We start from the raw sequence: 18,739 nt of genomic DNA on the forward strand, positions 1-18,739 counted from the left end.
CCTGCCTTTCAAAGCCACATGGTTCTCTCTCTGTAAGTGTCTGCCACCTTATTTTTAAATCCCTGACTACGGCCTGTGATGCAGTAGGCAGGGTGACTAATTGCGGCTACTTGTACAATTTTACACAGGCCCTCATAGGTTTTTCATTACCATCCCATAATCAAAGCCCCTCCCATCTCCTTGGGGACTCTGCTGTGTAACATTATCACTCACTACTAAATAAAATTCCAAGCCAAAAACCTTAATTGGTGATAAAACATCCTTCTTTGCCCTGCTTTGGTTCCCAGCCTGCTTCTTTTGCTGCCTCCTCTTCCAGCTACATCAAACTTACTACTATCCCCCCCGCAAAATATCTGTTTTTCCACATCTTCATAAACTGGCCCCTATCTGGAGTGCTGTTTGCTTTTCTTTACTTTGCATCCAAATTCTCTTCCTTCAGGATTCTTCTGAAATGAATCTTCCTCTTTAAATCCTTCTTTGGGAACTTCAAACACAACCAGATATACTTGCTTCTGCACTTCTGTGTCACTGATCTCATTGTGCTCCTCCTTTTTTTCTCACTTGCTGACTAGTTAGTGAGCTCCCAGAGCACTGAGTCTGTGCAGGTGTTAAATAAATGGATGGGAACAGAATGAAACCAGAGTGTAGAAAAGGAATATATAAAGAAGGGAGAAAAATGTGTTGGGTTCTTTTAAAAAAGATATTTAATCTGTGAGATATGATATGGCACTGTTAAACATCCATATATCTCATTAAGTAATAGCTGTTTTAAGAAGACTTCTGGTGAGCATGAAGATAAACATTAGCAACATAAAGAAAGCGTTAGCCTAAAACATGCAAAGTCTTTCATAAGAAAGCAAGCTCTTAACTTTAAAGACAATGTCACCTTTATGAGAACTTGATTCACTTTGTGTTTTATTCATTAGTAGAACCCATAGGAAAACAATAAAGGACTTTAAATGTGCTCTATAAAGTTGACTTTAGGAGCTTGCAATGCTTGCATGCCTTTTAAAATATCAATAATCGCTAGAAAAAATATAGAGACAAGATAAAAATTTATGGGCGAAAGTTTACTCAGGAGAGTAATTATTTTCCATTAGACTATCAGCTGATTTCTCAAAAGAAACTTTGCAGGCAAGAAGGAACTGGCAAGAAGTATTCAAAGTGATGAAAAGCAAGGACCTACAACCAAGATTACTCTATTCAGCAAATCTATCATTCAGAATGGAAGGGCAGATAAAGTGCTTCCCAGACAAGGTAAAGCTAAAGGAGTTCATCATCACCAAGTCATTAGTACATGAAATGTTAAAGGGACTTATTTACAAAAAAGAAGATAAAAACTATGAACATAAAAATGACAACAAACTCACAACTCTCCACAACTGAATCTAAAAAACAAACTAAACAAACAATCAGAAGAGAAACAGGATCATAGGTATGGGGATCATTTGGAGGGTTATTAGTTTTGAGGGGGAAGGAGGGGGAAGGGAAAAACGGTGCAGGGATCAAGAAGCATAATTGGTAGGAACAAAATAGATGGGGGGGTTGTTAAGAACAGCATAGGAAAGGGTGAAGCCAAAGAACTTACAAGCCAAGACCCACAGACATGAACTAATGGGGGGATTGCTGGAGGGTAGGGGGCTACCAGGCAGAGGGGGACAAAGGAAAAAAATTGGGATGACTGTAACAGTACAATCAATAAACATATTTTTTAAAAACTGTAGATCAGAGCAATCTATTCACTGGATAAAATTTTATTTGCTCCAGTTCCCATTTTCCTGCCACTGTAATTTTAGAGAAAGAATACAGATTCATTCTGACCATTGTAATTTTTTGTTTGTCAGTGTTTTAGGCTGAAGAAGTTGAGGAAGTTTGGTTTTGATTGCATGTCCACTCCAGCTTGCTGGAGCACAGACGCAGCTCAGAATGCTTTAAAAGCATATCTATCCTAATGACCCTGGCAAGGCGCAGCTGTGAAAGACCATTACTAATGTTGTCCTTGGTGACTGTGATGTTTTTCCAGCTTTATTAAGATACAATTGACATATAACATTATGTACATTTAAAGTGTACAACGTGATGATTTGATATAAATTGAAAAATGATTAACATGATAAAGGTTAATGTCCTTCACATCACATAATTACCATTTTTGTTGTTATGGTGAGACATTTAGATTTCCTCCCTTAGCAACTTTCAAGTAAGCAATACAGCATTGTTAGCTAAAGTCACCATGCTGTACATTAGATCCTGTTACTCATTCCTCTATGACTGGAAGTCTGTATCCTTTGACCAACATCTCCCATTTTCCCCAGCCCCAATCATGTGAATGCTTTTATGAATTGAGCTTTTTTAGATTCTACATATAAGTGATACTATATTTGTCTTACTCTGACTCATTTCATTTATCATATTGCCTTCAAGATTCATCCATGTTGTACAAATGGCAGAATTTCCTTCTTTTTTATAATGGAATAATATCTCACTGTGTATCTATACATATGTATATATCATATTTTCTTTATCTATTTATCTGTTTCTGAACATCTAAGTGACTTCCATATTTTGACTATTGTGACTATTGCTACAATGAATATATGGGATGTAATATCTCCACAAGATAGTGATTTCACTTCATTTAGATAAATACCCAAAAGTAGGACTGCTATATCATATGGTGGTTCTAATTTTCATTTTTAAAGAAAGTTTTCTGGGGAAATGGTGCAGGGACTAAGAAGCATAATTGGTTGGTACAAAATAAACAGGGTGAAGTAAACAATATAGGGAAGAGTGAAGCCAGAGGACTTATAGGCATGACAAATGGACATGAACTAAGGGGGTGGGATTGCTGGAGGGAAGGAGGGTACCAGGCAGAGGGGAGCAAAGGGAAAAGAAATTGGGACAACTATAACAACATAGTCAATAAAATATACTTAAAAAAAAAAGAAAAATATACAGAGAACTAACATTGAAGGGAAGGAAGCTGGGATTTAAATCAATGATTTGGATTGGAACAATGGAAGAAATAAACACTGAACCAGAACAGAAAGAAGAAACAAGAATACAAAAACATGAGGAGAGGAGTAGGAACCTCTGGGACAACTTTAAACATGCCAACAACAAAATTATAGGGGTGCCAGAAGGAGAAGAGGAAGAGCAAGAAATTAAAAACTTACTTGAAAAAATAATAAAAGAAAACTTCCCTAATTTGGTGAAGGAAATAGACATACAAGTCCAGGAAGCACAGAGAGTCCCAAACAAGCTAAACCCAAAGAAGTCCAACCCAAGACATCTCATAATTAAAATGCCAAAGGCTAAAGATAAAGAAAGAATCTTAAAAGCAGCAAGAGAAAAGCAGAGAGTTACCTATACAGGAGTTCCCATAAGGCTATCAACTGATTTATCAAAAGAAACTTTGCAGGTAAGAAGGGGCTGGCAAGAAGTATTCAAAGTGATGAAAAGCAAGGACCTACAACCTAGATTACTCTACCCAGCAAAGCTATCATTTAGAATGGAAGGGCAGATAAAGGAGTTCATCATCACCAAGCCCTTATTATATGAAATGTTAAAGAGACTTATTTAAGAAAAAGAATATCAACACTATGAGCATTAAAATGACAACAAGCACAACTATCAGCAACTGAACCTAAAAAAATAAAAACAAAACCCAACTAAGCAAACCAGAATAGGAACAGAATCATAAGTATGGGGATCATTTGGAGGGCTATCAACTGGGAGGGGGAAGGAGGAACAATGGGGAAATGGTGCAAGGATTAAGAAGCATAGTAGGTAGGAACAAAATAGATAGGGGAAGTTAAGAATAGTTGAGGAAAGGAAAATTTAAAAAAGGAAAAAAGTTTTCTACTGTCTTTCATACTGGCCATGCCAATTTACAGTCCCAACAACAGTGCACAATGATCAATGATTCCCTTTTCACATCTCTCATCTGTTTTTTGATAGCTGTTCTAACAAGTGTGAGGTGGTATCTCCTGCTTTTGGTTTACATTTCCCTGATGAGTACCAATGTTAAGTACCTTCTCATGTACCTATTCAGCTCTTTTTGCCCAATTTTAATCTAATTATTTGTATTTTGTTATTGAGTTGTATAAGAGACTTATATTTTTTAGATATTAATTACAGATACATGGTTTGCAAATATTTTCTTCCATTTTGTAGGCTGCTTTTTTGTTTTGTTGATGACTGAAATAGAAAAGAAAAGAGAAGACTTATTGATCTGTGCATGAGGCTGTCCAGAATATGCTAAAGTAATATGAATGTTACAAAGCTGTGGAAAAGCAGATAAATTTGTGAGTTCATGAGATGATAACTGAAAATAATAGTAAAAAGTGTAACGGTCAGCTTTCTTTTGTAAGTAGTGCTGGCTGGCTTGCAAGTTTCAAATGATGATCCAACATAAACACTGTTAAATGCTCAGTCTTGTGATCAGGAAGGTGCAGAAGAACACCTCTTGAAGGTTTCCTTTAAAACTGCCCCCTAAGTTTTCCCCCTAAGTTTTGTACAGGAAAAGCACATGTGGAAAAGAGGATTTTCAATGCTGATTAGAGACTATTTTACAAGGACATTTATGAACAAAAATATATAATACAATTGGCATTTCTGCTAACAAAAATGTTATGACCACAAGGTCATAAAAATCTAACCCTATATTTTTCCCAAAAGCAATACATTTACTAATGCAATGCTCATGGTGACTTGGTAGAAAAAATACCACAAATAACAGGAATCAATAGTACATCATGAAAGTCTATAAATCGCTGTGGTTCACTGTTTCAGGTTTTTCTGTTAAAGCAGAAAATAAGAATCATATAGAAATTCCTATCCTAATGTAATAAGGCAAGAATAAGAAACATATGCAATGATTTTAAAGAAGAAATCTAAATTCTTGTTATTTACAGAGAATATTATTGTACATCTCAAAATCCAAGGTAATCAACTAAAAAGTTATTAAAAATTACTAGTTCAATAATTTTTCTGAATATAAGGTAAACATAAATTTTGATATAATTTATTTAAGCAATTGTGTGTTAACAAAATAAAAATATGATTTAAAATATCAATAGAAAGACAAAAAATAAATAATTTTAACAAAATTAAGTTTCTTGTCACTTTCAAAAATTCTACAAATCTTTACTAAGTCATTTAGGAAAGAAAAACAAATAATTCAGCAGATCCATCATATTAATGACAGAGAAAACCCTCATTAATTGATTCCTAAGTTTATAGTTATTTTAATTTAAAAATTTTAATAAAATTCTTCCAAAATATCTCTGGAAGTATAAATGAGCAAGAATTGGTATGAACACTTTGAAAAAGAAAGAGTAAGTCAGAGAGGGAGGTTGTGGATTAAGTGGATAATGGCAACAGAACAAAAATATAATAATAATAATTACTTAAATGTGATGACAGTAAAAGCAACAATGGACATAATTGAAAATTCTTCTATTTACTATTTAAAATAGGTAAATTTTGACATGCCTATTATACACCTAACACCCTCCTCTAGGACTCCTTAAGGCCCTTTGAGTCCATGGCTTTCACAGACTTGCCCCTTGGTACCATGTTGCTCTGTGCCTCTGCACTGGGTGCTGCCTTTTTTTTCACAAATCATAAAGTTTGGTCTTTGGAGCTGGTTCTATGCTTCCCTTCCTCCACTTTACAGCTTTCAGACCATTTCTCTCAGTCACAGAAAACACCCTGCTCTCCTGTTTCTCATTGGCACAGTCCGCACCTGATTCACGGCTTTCCTAGGAGCCAAAGGCCATCCAGGATGGCTTTCATTTTCCAGAAAGGTGATCTGCTTAACAGCCTAGCCTTTCCATTCCTTTTTTTCTCATCTCCATTAAATAGCTACTTTTGTCAGAGAAAATCTGTACCACAAAGAACTGAATAGGCAAGGAAGATTATTTAATTCTACTGCAGTAGGGATCAAGTGTTGTTTTTTTCAGTTGAGGTGAGAGATTGAACTCAAGTCCTCGGAAACAAAATGTAGGAGAGTATTTAAGCCTGGGGCGAGCTAGTGGAGAGGTACTGGAGGGCCCTGGGGCTTGTGGTCACTGGTCAATGTGATTAGGCCATCTGTGTCTGTTAATAGGTACTTATGGAAGTTAGGTTTCTACCCTCCAACAGAGACAGGGAGACAGGGACTCCATCTTTCTTGACAATTATCTTTTAAAGGGATAGATCCCAAGTCCTTGAGAAAGACATTTCTGGGTTATAAAACTGATGAGTGGTTGGGAGAAGATTCACATCTCAAAAGGGTAAAGAGAGAATTTATAATTGCAAGTTTTCTAAACTAAATATTCTCACAAAATGGAGATCAAGGGTCCACAGTTGTGAAGAAACTTAAGTTTTAGTCAGGCTAAGGAAAGTGTTAAGGCCTCTTCATACTCTACTGTAATTAGAGCTAAACTTAAACTAGTTGTGCATTCAGGTGTGATGTCAGTTCAATGAGCACTAAATGTCTCATAGCCCAGAAACAAGCCTTTATTACAAGAGACAGCATGTTTCATGCAAATCATGGGAGGTTCACGCCATCCCTCGGAAGGGTGAACACTTCATACTTTTTAATAATTTCCTTTTCTATTTCTTTTTCTTCTTCTGGAGGTTCTCTTTTGTCTTATTTAATATATTTGAGTCTTGATGTATGTTCATCATAAGTCACATCTCTTCGACTATAAAATAAGAAAGATAATGTGCCCAGTTAAACACTAATTAGCTTGAAGGTAAGGGAAGCCTTTTCTGGTGGAGTAGGAGCGGTGGTCGAAGAAGGACTACATTTTTACTTCCCTGTATTTTTTATTGAAATGGGAAATCTGTACAAATAGCACCAAAGTAAGAGATAGGAAGATCCCCGGCTTCATCAAGTGTTGTTCTGGGATCTCCCATCTTAGTTAAAATTGCTTTGAAGTACCATCAGGAATAAAGCTTGCACATTGGTTTCAATTCTTAGATAATGGATTCTTCTTAACTACAAAGTAGACTTTATTAATCTTCAATTATCATTGTTTTCCAGGCTGTGACAAAGACATGCTGATCAGCATTCTAACTCAACGCTGTAACGCACAAAGACTAATGATTGCAGAGGCATACCAGAGCATGTGTGGCCGGGTAAGTTCTCTCCATCTTGACCAATGTAATTTTAGGGCAAATGCTTGAGAAATGACAACACTCTCAGAGAACAGGTACTGTTCTTCTTTTCAGTCTCACAGATGACAAAGATTTCAGATGTCCACTATATCTGTATCAGAAATAGTTCTAATGTCTCTAGAATGCTTCAAGGAATGCAAGAAAGAGATAGCATCAAATGTATACATGTGTGAGCTATGTTCACACTCACAGTGACTCCACCAGTCTTTTGTCAAAAATCATTTAGCTTCATAGAATGAAAGTTCTGCTAGCCTTACACTGCTGGTTGGTCCAATTAGGTTAAAAATGTCATACTGGGAATACCCATGTCAAGTTTTAGGGAAAACATAGGAGGAACTAATAATGATCACAAGATCAAAAAGTAAGATTTTTTTTCCTGCAATTCTCCACAGGTCTTCACCTAACTCTGAACCAAAGTGAATTTTCTACTTGTTTTTCCCTTTACAGTATGCAGTTATAGAGATCATTAAAGAAGAATGACAGTTAAAAATAGTTTAAGGCAATAAAATTCTCCATAGTGTTTTAAAGTAATCACATTCTAATTTCAAGCAAGTACCATTAAAAATTTCTTTCTTTCGGTTTGCATTTAAACCACAGATTCAGAACCAAAACTGTTCATGCCAAAAGGGCCTGAAATATCAATTACTTTGTCAACTGAGCATTAGCAGTGAAACACTATCATAAAACTCTTTTCTGTAGAGTTAGACCATATAAATTTATCTTCTCTAGAAACCTCAGACTTTGAACTATATAATACATAAAACAAAGGCTAGCCCTGCATTTTAGAATGAATTAATAATCCAAAAAGCCACAACTACTAGTGAAATTAGTTGAATTAGGCGATAAAAGAAAGCCAATTATGTTTTTTGTTTTTTAATCCACGTAAAACTGGGTTAAATTTATGACACAGGTGCAAGTTTTCTCTTGAAAGAGAATGTAAAGACCATAAGGTTGAAGCATTAGTAATCTAATATTGTTTTAATATGCATACTGATATAAGAGGTCACTTTTAAGTGACTTTTTTTCAACCAAAAGACTTACATACATCTTTGCTTTTCATACATCAGGTAACTTTAGGTTAAACCATTACTTTATCGATCTCTACAATATTACACTACAACAGATTAAAATGAACAAGAAATGAGGTACTCACTCAAGGAATGTAAAATCCATTAAACATTTATACTCTAGTGGAGCACTTTCACTGTACGTACGAGGTCTCAAAGTTGCTTAGACTCTCACTTTTGCTGAATAATCCACACCGTGTGGAAAAGCGGGGCCACTACACTAAATCGTACCCACTGGAAGACAGGGAATTATGCCGGCCCCTTTCCTCTGAAATACCCTTGCCATGAAATCAGCTATCATGTTTTCTAAATTACTTTTCCTCTTTTGTGTCTCTCTTTCTCCCTCACTTACAGCCTTGATTTAGGCCTTCATCATTTGGGGTCCAGACTGGTGGTCAAACTCCTAGCCGGTAGCTGCTAGTCCCAGTTCCATCCCACGCTGGTAGGCAGAATGATTCCCAATCCAAATGTAAACTTCCCACTTTAATCCCAAGTCCTTACCTTAATTCTAACAAATACCTCTATGTCCATGGAATAAATCCAAATGCTCGCCCAGGGCACACAGAGCCTTGCCTGCTTTGTTTCTGCTCTCTGTCTTCAGCTCTGTCCCTTTCTTCACACCCCTCCACAGGCAGCCAAGAGGAACTATGTGCAGTTCTAGAAACCACTGCCACTCCCTCCCCATTAGCCCCCGTGTCTCATCTAGCTTCCATGGCCTGATCTGCCACCCCACGCTCTGCCCACCTGCTCATCTTCCCAGGCACTGGACACTTTTCCTCACACCACTTACTCCCCCCAAAAGAGTTGGACAGACTTGTGCTGCTACGGCACCCTTTATGGAACTTCCCCTTGGTACCCAATGACACATTATGAGCTTTTTATATGTTTCTGTGTATCGGAGTCTAAAACCTTGAAAGCTGGAATGCCTCTTGTTCATCCCTGGAGTTAACACAAATATCTGTCTCACATGCCAAGATTGATTAATTAATTTTTGTTGAATGACAATGTGAAGGCATAGTTAATTGCACCTCCTCCCATAATATGCAATAAGGAATAGGCTGCTCCCAGAAACTCTGGCCTGGCACAGTCTGTGCTCTGGGCTGGGGCTTCCTGCTAGGCTCCCAGAGCTCCCCACGCATTATGCTACCACGGCCTTGCCACGCTGACTTGTGCTGCTTTCCTGTTATCCCTTGCTGACCAGATTGTAATCTTCTGAAACATCAGGGACTGTGTTATTGGCTGCAGAGCTCAGCCCGGGGTCTGACACAGAAGAAGCACTTTACTTACAGCATAAGGAAATCTCAGGAATTATATTCTGCCTCTGTGCTTTTAGTCTTTAAAAAGAGGAAAACACCCCATTTATTAGCCACTTTATAGTTAAAATGAATATTCATAAAGTGCTTAAAGTTCTCTTTTCCCTCATTCTAGCTGCTCCCAGGTTAACCGACCTGGCCTCCCCTGCAGCTCACTTTCAGAATTTCTTCTTCCCTTTCACCAAGGTGTGTCATCTGATAGCCTCCCCTTTCAGTTTATAGGTTTCCTGTATCTTAATCATTGATATTTTTATTTTATATTTTTATTAACATGGGTAATCCAGGTTTGACAGAATTATTTTCTTAGCTACAGAGTTAACTGCAATTCTAGGCCTGCTCCATAAATACTCATTATGTAATATTTAACATCAGTGAAGAACAGCCGAATTCCAACAGTTTTGCCTCACCCAAAGCAGAAATTGATCCCTAGACTCAAATGAAAAGCCCTTTGGAATGCCTTTGACTGACATGTTTATCAATATCATTAATAAGGTCACTCTGATCTTCCACACCAAGGAAAGCACTATTCTGTCAACAGTGCAGTGAAAGCAAGGAAACAAAGAGGTGCCTCTGAGGCTGGCAGACAGCCTATCCATACCTGATAATGAGGGGGTTCAAGTTCAGCATTGAGGCCATTTGTTTTCCCAGTTTTCATTTAAAGCAGGGATGATTGGCTCTGAAATATCCTGGTGTCTGGAATCCAATGACCCCGTGGTGTTGGTTATGCAAATCACTGAAGAGGCTGACTTGCCCCAAATCACACAAAGTAAGAAATTGCACCAAGGTTATCTGACTCTTAATCAAGTCTGGCAAAGCTATTCAATAATGCCTGTTGTTCGCAACTGGATAAACACCAAACTTAACAAGGGCAGATACCTATACTGCTAATTCTCTCATATCCTTCAAAGCTCTTTTTAATGTCAGCTACTCAAGGGGGCCTAATCTAATTCCCCTATTTAAAATTGTCACCCACCCCAAAACCTATACTAGCATTCCATATCTGTTCCACCTGCTCTTTGCTTTTCTGTATAATACTTATTGCATTCTAACATATTAGATAATTTATTTACATATTATATTAATATTTAGCTCGTCACTCCCCTCTAGAACACAAGCCTGGCAAGGAAAAGAACCTTTCTTTTGTTTCACGAATTTGTCCCCAGTATTTACAACACTGGCAAGCCTATAACTGGTGATACAGGCTGAAATGTGTCCCCTCAATATTTATGTTTGGAGATAGGGTCTTTAAGAAGATGTAATAAAGGTGGGGCCCTAATCCAATAGAACAGGTGTCCTTATAAAAAGAGGAAAAGATACCAGGGGTACACACACAAAGGAAAGGCCATGGGAGGACACAAGGTGGCCAGCTATAAGCCAGGAAATGAGGCCTCACTAGAAACCAGCTGTGCTGGCACCTTAATCTTGGACTTCCAGACTCTAGGTTGTTAGGAAATGAATTTCTGTAGTTTAAATCACAGTCTATGGTATTGTGTGATGGCAGCCCAAGCAGATTAATACAGTTGTTACTCAAGTTCAAGTGCACTCTTCAAATCCATCTTGTTCTCACAACTTTTCCCCCTATTACTTCCCATCTTCATGGTTAAAAACACTGATCTTGAAGTATCAGCATACCTAGGAGGTGATGGCTAGAAAATTAACTTATCTACTTTAGAGGTAGGGTTACTATGTCACTAGTACCAGTAATAGGTTTGTATCTTCTCTATCCTCACTTTTAGTTTGGAAGTGATGGGGTAGATGTAGTTTTATCCTCAAAAGCTGAAATGTATTGTGCAGTTTATCACAGATCAATTTTATAAGCATGAATTAAATAATTTAAAATGGTACATCTACCTTATCTTTCAAATATATCATGGGTTAAATATACTCCTTCTGGTGAAACTGGGAACTTAACCATCAAAAAAGTAACTTTTTTTCAAAAAAGTTTTCTATAGAATCAAAGTTTTATAAGTCTAGTAAACCCCATGTGAATGTTTGTTACATCTGAACAATTATTTCTCTTTGAAATAACATACACAATCTCTGCCAGGGAGGAAGGGAGGAGGGTGGAAAGAAAAGAGAGAGGAAGAAAATTCAATATTGTTAAAGCCAGAGCCCATTAGGCTTCAAAACACTCTTTAAAGCAGTTCTGTACATTTACACTCCCACATGCAATGTATAATGATTCTCATTTCTTTTAAATTCTCATAAAACTTTTTAGGTTTTGACCACTCTTACAGTTGTAAGTGGAATCTTACTGTGGTTTTAACTTGCATTTTCCCCAATAATATGTAACGTTGAGCACCTTTTCATAGACTTCTTTTACATTCTGGTTCCTACTTCTTTTAACTCTTTATATTGTTTGTGTATTTTTTGTTCAGCAGCCTGCAATTTATTTATTAGTTTATAGTTATGTATATAAATTGGACCTTAGTTACGACTTGTGTATGTAGACTGAAAATACTTTCTTCAAGCATATGGATTCATTTCACACTATGTTGTCAATCTTGTATCAAGAAATGTGAAGGGTATGAGATGATAATATGTTTACAAAATAGCAAGCTAACCAGCCAAGGTGACGGGGATATTGGTGGAACCCAGGAGACTCCTGAGTCAAAGACAAAAGGCAGTTTACCATCTACAGTAATAGTGGTAGCCAGAGTATCAGAATTTTCGCACCAATTCCCCAAGCCTCAATCCCACAGGTCCATGCAAAGATGACTGGGTAACACCTGCACATACAGATGTTGCACAGCTGAAGAAAAACCAGGAGTTTAGAAACTTGAATCAGTTCTAACAGACAGAAAGCACAGGGAGACACTAGCCCTCCCTCCCAATGCTATTCTTTATACAAACATCCTTCAGAAGGTAATGCAGAACAAAGAACTGTGAGTGGCTCACTCTGCAGAACATTCAGACTCATGAAAACTAGAGAAAATTGTCTCTCAACAGTATCACCCCTCATTTCTAGGCTACTTTCACTATTGACATTTATTTTTCTGAATACACCAATCCCTAAGCCACTTCTATGATTCTGACCAACAAAAGCTGGGACTAAATCCATCAACTTGTCTCACACAGCATTTAATTATCAAAGGACTCCAAGAAGCAGGGGGAGGTCAATTGGCAGTATTGATCCCAACCATGCCCCCATAGGGGCCTGGACCCAAGGAGCCAAACAAATCCCATAAATCATTAGGTCCTATCTTAAAAAACTACATGACTTTCTCTTTAGGTTTTAGGAATGACCTTTCTACTTGGTCTGAAATTTTCAACTAGATATTAGCAACGGCACAGATATTACCTTGGCCTACAAAGAGGAAGGCCGGGGCCAGTCTATTATCCATAACAATTAGGCCAGTGAACTGAGGCTTTCTGAAAACCTACTAAGTCCAAAGTGGTGTGATTAGACATTCCCTCCCCAGAGGCAAAGGTTATTTGTTCTTATGTACCACTAGAAAATTGTCATTATTCTAGTAGTTGTAACTTTGCCATTTTTCCTATTATTTCCAAATCACACTCAGAACTTTCTTTTGAAATGGTCAGGTGCAGAAGGGATGAAGGCATTGTAACAAAACTTCAAGAAAGTCATTATGTCCCACACACAGTCAGTGTATTCAACCACGTAGTGATTATCTTTATGATCTAGAATCATGAGTGTCCAGAGATAAACTGCGTGGCTGAACCAAAATTGTCTGAAATCCTACGCCTGTTAGGTTTGTGCCTGGAAGAAGAGAGGCATTGGGTAGACCAGTTCAAAGCCTTTATTGAAGGATGTTAAGCAGGCGGGCTGAGTCCAAGCAGACTGCAGCCCCAAGGGAAGGGAAAGAGGGATTTTAAGGGTGTGGAGCAGACCCTCAGGGGTTGGATCACCCTGCTGATTGGCTCCTGATTCCAGGGTATAGGTGTTTGGGAAAGAACAATGTCCTCTGATTAAGGATGGCTGTCAGGAGACTTATAGTCCTTGTTTCTGGGAAATGATTAAGGGAGAAGGGCAGGGGCAATGGGGTGGGGGTGGGGCGCGCTAATTAGTTCTCAGTAGGATGCCGGCGTCTATGCCTCAGTTGCCTCTGTTAATAGGGAACCTCATGATTGGGTGCATGGCAGGTGGTGCAGACCCTCTTTGTTTCAGCACAGGTGGCACCTCAGGTCCTGTGTGACTGCAGGCCACAGTTCTGAGAAGACAGTGACAACTTGCCATAGCCCATTTTACAAGACCTGACACAGGTGACAGGTTATGGGGAAGGCAACATGGGATCTCTAGTCCTAACAATGCCCACTTTCGGTTACACTGTCACCCACAGAATACACCAACCAGTACACTCTGAGGTTGACAATTTAGGAGAAAGAATCATCATGCCCAGGAATGGTTAGGGTAGTCCCAAATTTTCAAAATATGTTTATATAACTAAAAGAAAACGATTTCTCTCTACATTTACACAAATTCAACACTTCACTTCTGACACCAACTGTGTGGAATTTTTCTCCTCAAATTAAACAATTTTGATACTAACTACCCAGAGTTACCACAGACCTCACAGGTTAAGGGCTCAGTCTCACAAAACACTGCAACCCATTTCAGATGCCAAGCGGAAGTCCCAGATTGTCACTTCTGACTGTACTTCTGACTGACTGGCTATAAATCGGGGGTTCCTGCAACCCTTTCCACAGGGTTGATAATATGCCAGAATGGCTTACAGAACTCAGGAAAGTGTTTACAATTACTGGTTTAGGACAGAGGATACAACTCAGGAATAGCTAAGGGGAAGAGATGGATAGGGCAAAGAATATGGGAAAAGGTGCAGAACGTCTGTGTCATCTCTAGGCATATCACCTGACCAGCATCTTGATGTGTTCACCAACCTGGTAGCACCCTGTGACTCTTAAGTTAGAGCTCTAAGGCAGCTGCATTACATAGGCATGATCGATTAACTCACTGGTTATTTATGAATAAGTCAGTCACCAGCTCTTCTCATTAGCATAAACTCAGGTATGGTTGAAAGGGACTTGTTATAAAGAATAAAAGATGCCACTCTCATCCCTATCACTCAGAAAATTATAGGGTTTTAGGAGCTCTATTTCCAGAACTGGGATGAAAACCAAATATATATAGTGATAATTATATCACAATAACTCTCCACCTTCATGATCATCATTAGTCAGTAGGGACAACTGCATTCAGGACCAAATTCTCACAGAACTGTGTACAGCAGAAGGAGCTAAAGGAGACAGGCAGAAATCTTACTGAATTGATCAATTATCACCAATATCAGAAGCCTATGAATGATGGTGAGCATGAAAGATTCATCAAATACCTTGACTATCAGTCTATTGTTGAGTGCTTTCTGTAGTAAAAATTGCACAGGGTAAGACTGCAAGTAGTCTGGAAAGCTAAATAGATGACACAGGTTTGTTTCAAGGACCATAATGGTGATTGGAGAGGACTAGAAGCACTGTAACTGCAAAAAGTGTCAATATTTGTAGGTCAACTAGTAGCCCTAAGCAGGGATCAAAGACCGATGAAGCCCACCTGAAAGGGCTGTGCAGGAGCAATACCCTTTGAATTTCGACTTCCTTTACCATGAATAAAGAAAGGCAACTTTTGACTGCAGTCACAAAGCTGACAAGCAGTGGTAACCTTGGCATCAGACACAGAATACTTTGTGTGTGCTCAGATTATAATGATGCATGTGTCATGATGTGTATGTAATATGATGATGAATCCAGGTAGCAATGGTATTATCTGGCCACTGTAGGCTTGATCAGCACTTGGGTGCCAATTGGCATCAACAGGGAATAAGCCCTTACAGTGGACATCTATAAGAATGACATGAAAGTTCCTACCAGTAGCCACAATATGTTTCTACCAGTATGTTTCTATAGATTACAGCCTCAAAGAAACCCCATTTTCATATGCAATCAGTACTTTTCCAAGCATTAAAACAAAGAGATAGGTCTAATAGCCCAGGACTGGGTAAAAAGATATAAAATTTATCAGGGGGAGCACTGGCAAGAACTATGAGAACAGCTTTGGTTTCTGCCCATAGTACAAAAGTCATCCATTCTTGGTACTACACAGCTATTACTGAGTTGAACAACCACAGTGGCCCAGTGGACACCATCTGGTTTCAGTGTTTTCTGAACCATAAGTAAACCAGGTCAAGGCATGTAGGGCAACTGATTAAAGTCTCCATTGATTCAGCAGTTTTTTTCAAGCCTGAAGTGGGATTAAAGGCTTTCTTAAAAAAATAATAGCTGCCATTTTTTCATGTAAAGTCATGGTGCTCCTGGGGCCAGAATAGCTATTTGTTTTAGTGTGCCATGTCCATATGACAAGTGAGACTTGATTTCTTTCCCCATTGCTAGTACTTGAGCCCCAGTTGTCCCACCAAAATGGGACTATCAAGCAAGAGTCCCAAGCCTCCATAGATTCAGGCATTAGGTTTCTAAAAGAGTTCAGTAGCAAAGCAATGGCTGATTTTCAAAAGTGATGTACCTGGAACTCATATGAGAAAGGCAACAAGCGTGAAACAGCAAGGGGAACTTCTGGGAAGCCTCCTCCTCTGCTGGAGGTTCCCATCAACAAAGCATGTGTCACAGAGACTTGTAATGGAAAGTGACCATTGTGGTTACAAGACCTTCCCATATGTGGCTACAGGTAGAAGCACTTCCCTGTATGTAGCTTTTTCCTACCAAGAGCATCCCCTTTGGTACTTATAAGCACTCACAGTAGAAACAAATAAAACATAAACATAAACTATATTCAACAACAGAAGCTATTAGCATAGTATAGTGAATCAGCCCAAAGGGCCCCAATCACAAGCTCCTTTAGCTTCCCTTCTTCCACTGCAAACCTTGCTCACAGTGATCATTTGAATTTGGGAATTCTCCAAGTTCAACCAGTGGGTACGCACAGAATGGTGACTTGGTAGCTGTACCCAACAAATTCATAAAAACTTGAGTTCTTCTGCTCCTGAGTGTCTTTCTGCATAGTCAGACAAGTATGAATGGCCCTTAGTCCACAATGGGACAAGGAAGACTTTGTTCACACCCCTAGTTATTTCTCTCCTGAATGCAGCAGAGGTTGGAGTAGAAGGGAGGGAAAGACTTAAGGAGAGAGAAAAGATCAGTATCAGTAAGCAAGATACTTATTTTCTGGGTGTTTGCTGTATGCATCTCAATGAAATGAACTTTTATGTTTTGGGCCTACGCAAAGTTCTATATCAGTTAGGAAGTTCATCATTGCAGACAACGTATGTTTCAGCTATGGATACTCTTGATTTAGTGGCCACGGCCATGAAACTGATTGGGAGTTGGCTCACACTTGGGAAGTTTTTTTAAAATAAATTTGTCTTTGAAATGGACTCAGTACCTTTTGTTGCTCCATCTTTAAAATGACACCTCTTCAATTTATGCCTGGTATTAACATAAAGGCTAGGGGTATTTTCTAGGCAGCATATTATTATTATCGAATATTTTTTTATCTACCTTGTTTTATACTCCCCCAAATAATCATTATTTCTCTGTTTATAAGTTAATGATTTTTTAGTTTCATTTGCAATTTTCAACTTAATTGTTCAATTTTCTTCTAATATCCAACTCCATGTTTCTGAGTTCAATGTCATCTTTCCAAAAGACATTTTTTCAGCATTTTCCCCCCAGAAATAACAGATAATTGTTAAATTACTTCAGTCCTTACTTTAAGAATGTCTTCATTTCTTTCTTCATTGTTGAATATTAGTTTAGATGGCTATAGAATTCTAGGCTACATTTTAGTTATTTTTCCTTAGGTCTTTGCATATATATATATATATATTTTTTTTTTTTCCCTGATCTCTTTTGATGCTTTTATCTCTTCTCTCATTAAGAGTTTTCCTTTCTGGGTTACTTTTTATTTTCTGGTTGCTTTTAAGGTATTTTCTTTATCTTTGGTATTCTGCAATTTCATTGCATTAGTCAACAGGTTTGTGTATTGTTATCTAAATAGCAAAGGATTCATATATTATATAGTATTTGAAATAGCATCTCTCTGGCATTATCTACATTCTCTCCTGCTATAAATCCTATTCAACAAAAGTTTGTTCTTGTCATTCATTCTTCCAAGTCTCTTAACCTTATGTTCATAGGACCTGTTTCTTGTCTGTCTCTGGAATTTTTTGCCATTTTTTTCTGATAGTTTTCCAATTTATCAATTTCATATTTCTCTGCTTATTAGCTCTTTAAAATATATATTGTATTTTTTAGTTGTAAAAGTTTTAATTTCTGGAATTTTATTTGCTTTATTTTCAAGTCTGTTATTTTTTTTCATAGTGTTCTTTCAGCTGGTTATTGTTTCAAGTTTATGGGTTTTGAATTCTGCTCTTTGTAGAGTCTACCATCTATCCCTCTGAAAAATTGATTCTAAGTGCACATCACATTTTTATTGTGAGAACTTTCAAAGCATAGCTTGTTTTCTCCAGTGAGGATCATCCCCCACGTAAATCTCCCCCCGAGGAGTCAGAGAATGTCTCTAGATTTATTTTGCATTTGCTTCTTCCTGGTGTCCCAAAAGAATCACCAGCTCAGGACCAACTTTCATGATGACTTCTCTTCATCAACGTTGCAGTTCATATGAAAATTCAAGCCCAAGGGAGACAGGTCTATTATTTCAAATTCTCAGGAAAAAAAATATACTTCAGTTCAAATCCCAAACAATGAGAGATGAGCTTTCTGCCCATCTTCCAATGCTGAATGGTACGGATTGTCAGTCTGCAGGTGAGCATCCATGTACAGGGAGGGCTGACTTAAGTTACACACAAATTTTCCACTGTGCAGTGAATTGGTGCCCCTAACCACCCCCCGCCCCATATTGTTCAAGAATCAATTGTATTTTTCCCCTAGTTTCCTCTATTACACTGGCCCCATGACTGTTCTCCAGTCCTCACATAATGTCTCACACTGGGCTTTGACATCCAAAATAAATAGTTCTTCCACCATGCTCTACTTTCCCCCAATCACCTGAAAGTTCATTGCCAAGGTGAGCTCATTTGCTCATCCTCTGGTTTTCATCTGTCTCCTGGTTTTTACACCCAGGGGTTTCTCTTTCCTCTGAGATCACCTATATGTTTGAAGGAATGTTTGTTATATTTTGTTGTTTGGAGGAGGAATGTTTTAGCTTTTATATACTGATTCTCCAAAAGACTGAAGTATTATCAT

The 18,739-nt window shown here is 38.1% G+C and overlaps 1 protein-coding gene across 1 annotated transcript in view; it reads left to right on the forward strand.

Moving 5' to 3' along the window:
• ANXA10 (annexin A10) overlaps nt 1-18,739 on the forward strand; it is a 69,961-nt gene that overhangs the window by 29,089 nt on the left and 22,133 nt on the right. Inside the window, exon 3 of the mRNA XM_090288494.1 lies at nt 7,034-7,128. Within this exon, the coding sequence (XP_090144620.1) occupies nt 7,034-7,128 (95 nt within the window). The remainder of the gene's footprint in view (nt 1-7,033; nt 7,129-18,739) is intronic.

Source organism: Furipterus horrens, unplaced genomic scaffold, assembly GCF_987537825.1.
Source record: "Furipterus horrens unplaced genomic scaffold, mFurHor1.1.pri manual_scaffold_10, whole genome shotgun sequence".
In the NCBI taxonomy this organism is placed as follows: domain Eukaryota; kingdom Metazoa; phylum Chordata; class Mammalia; order Chiroptera; family Furipteridae; genus Furipterus; species Furipterus horrens.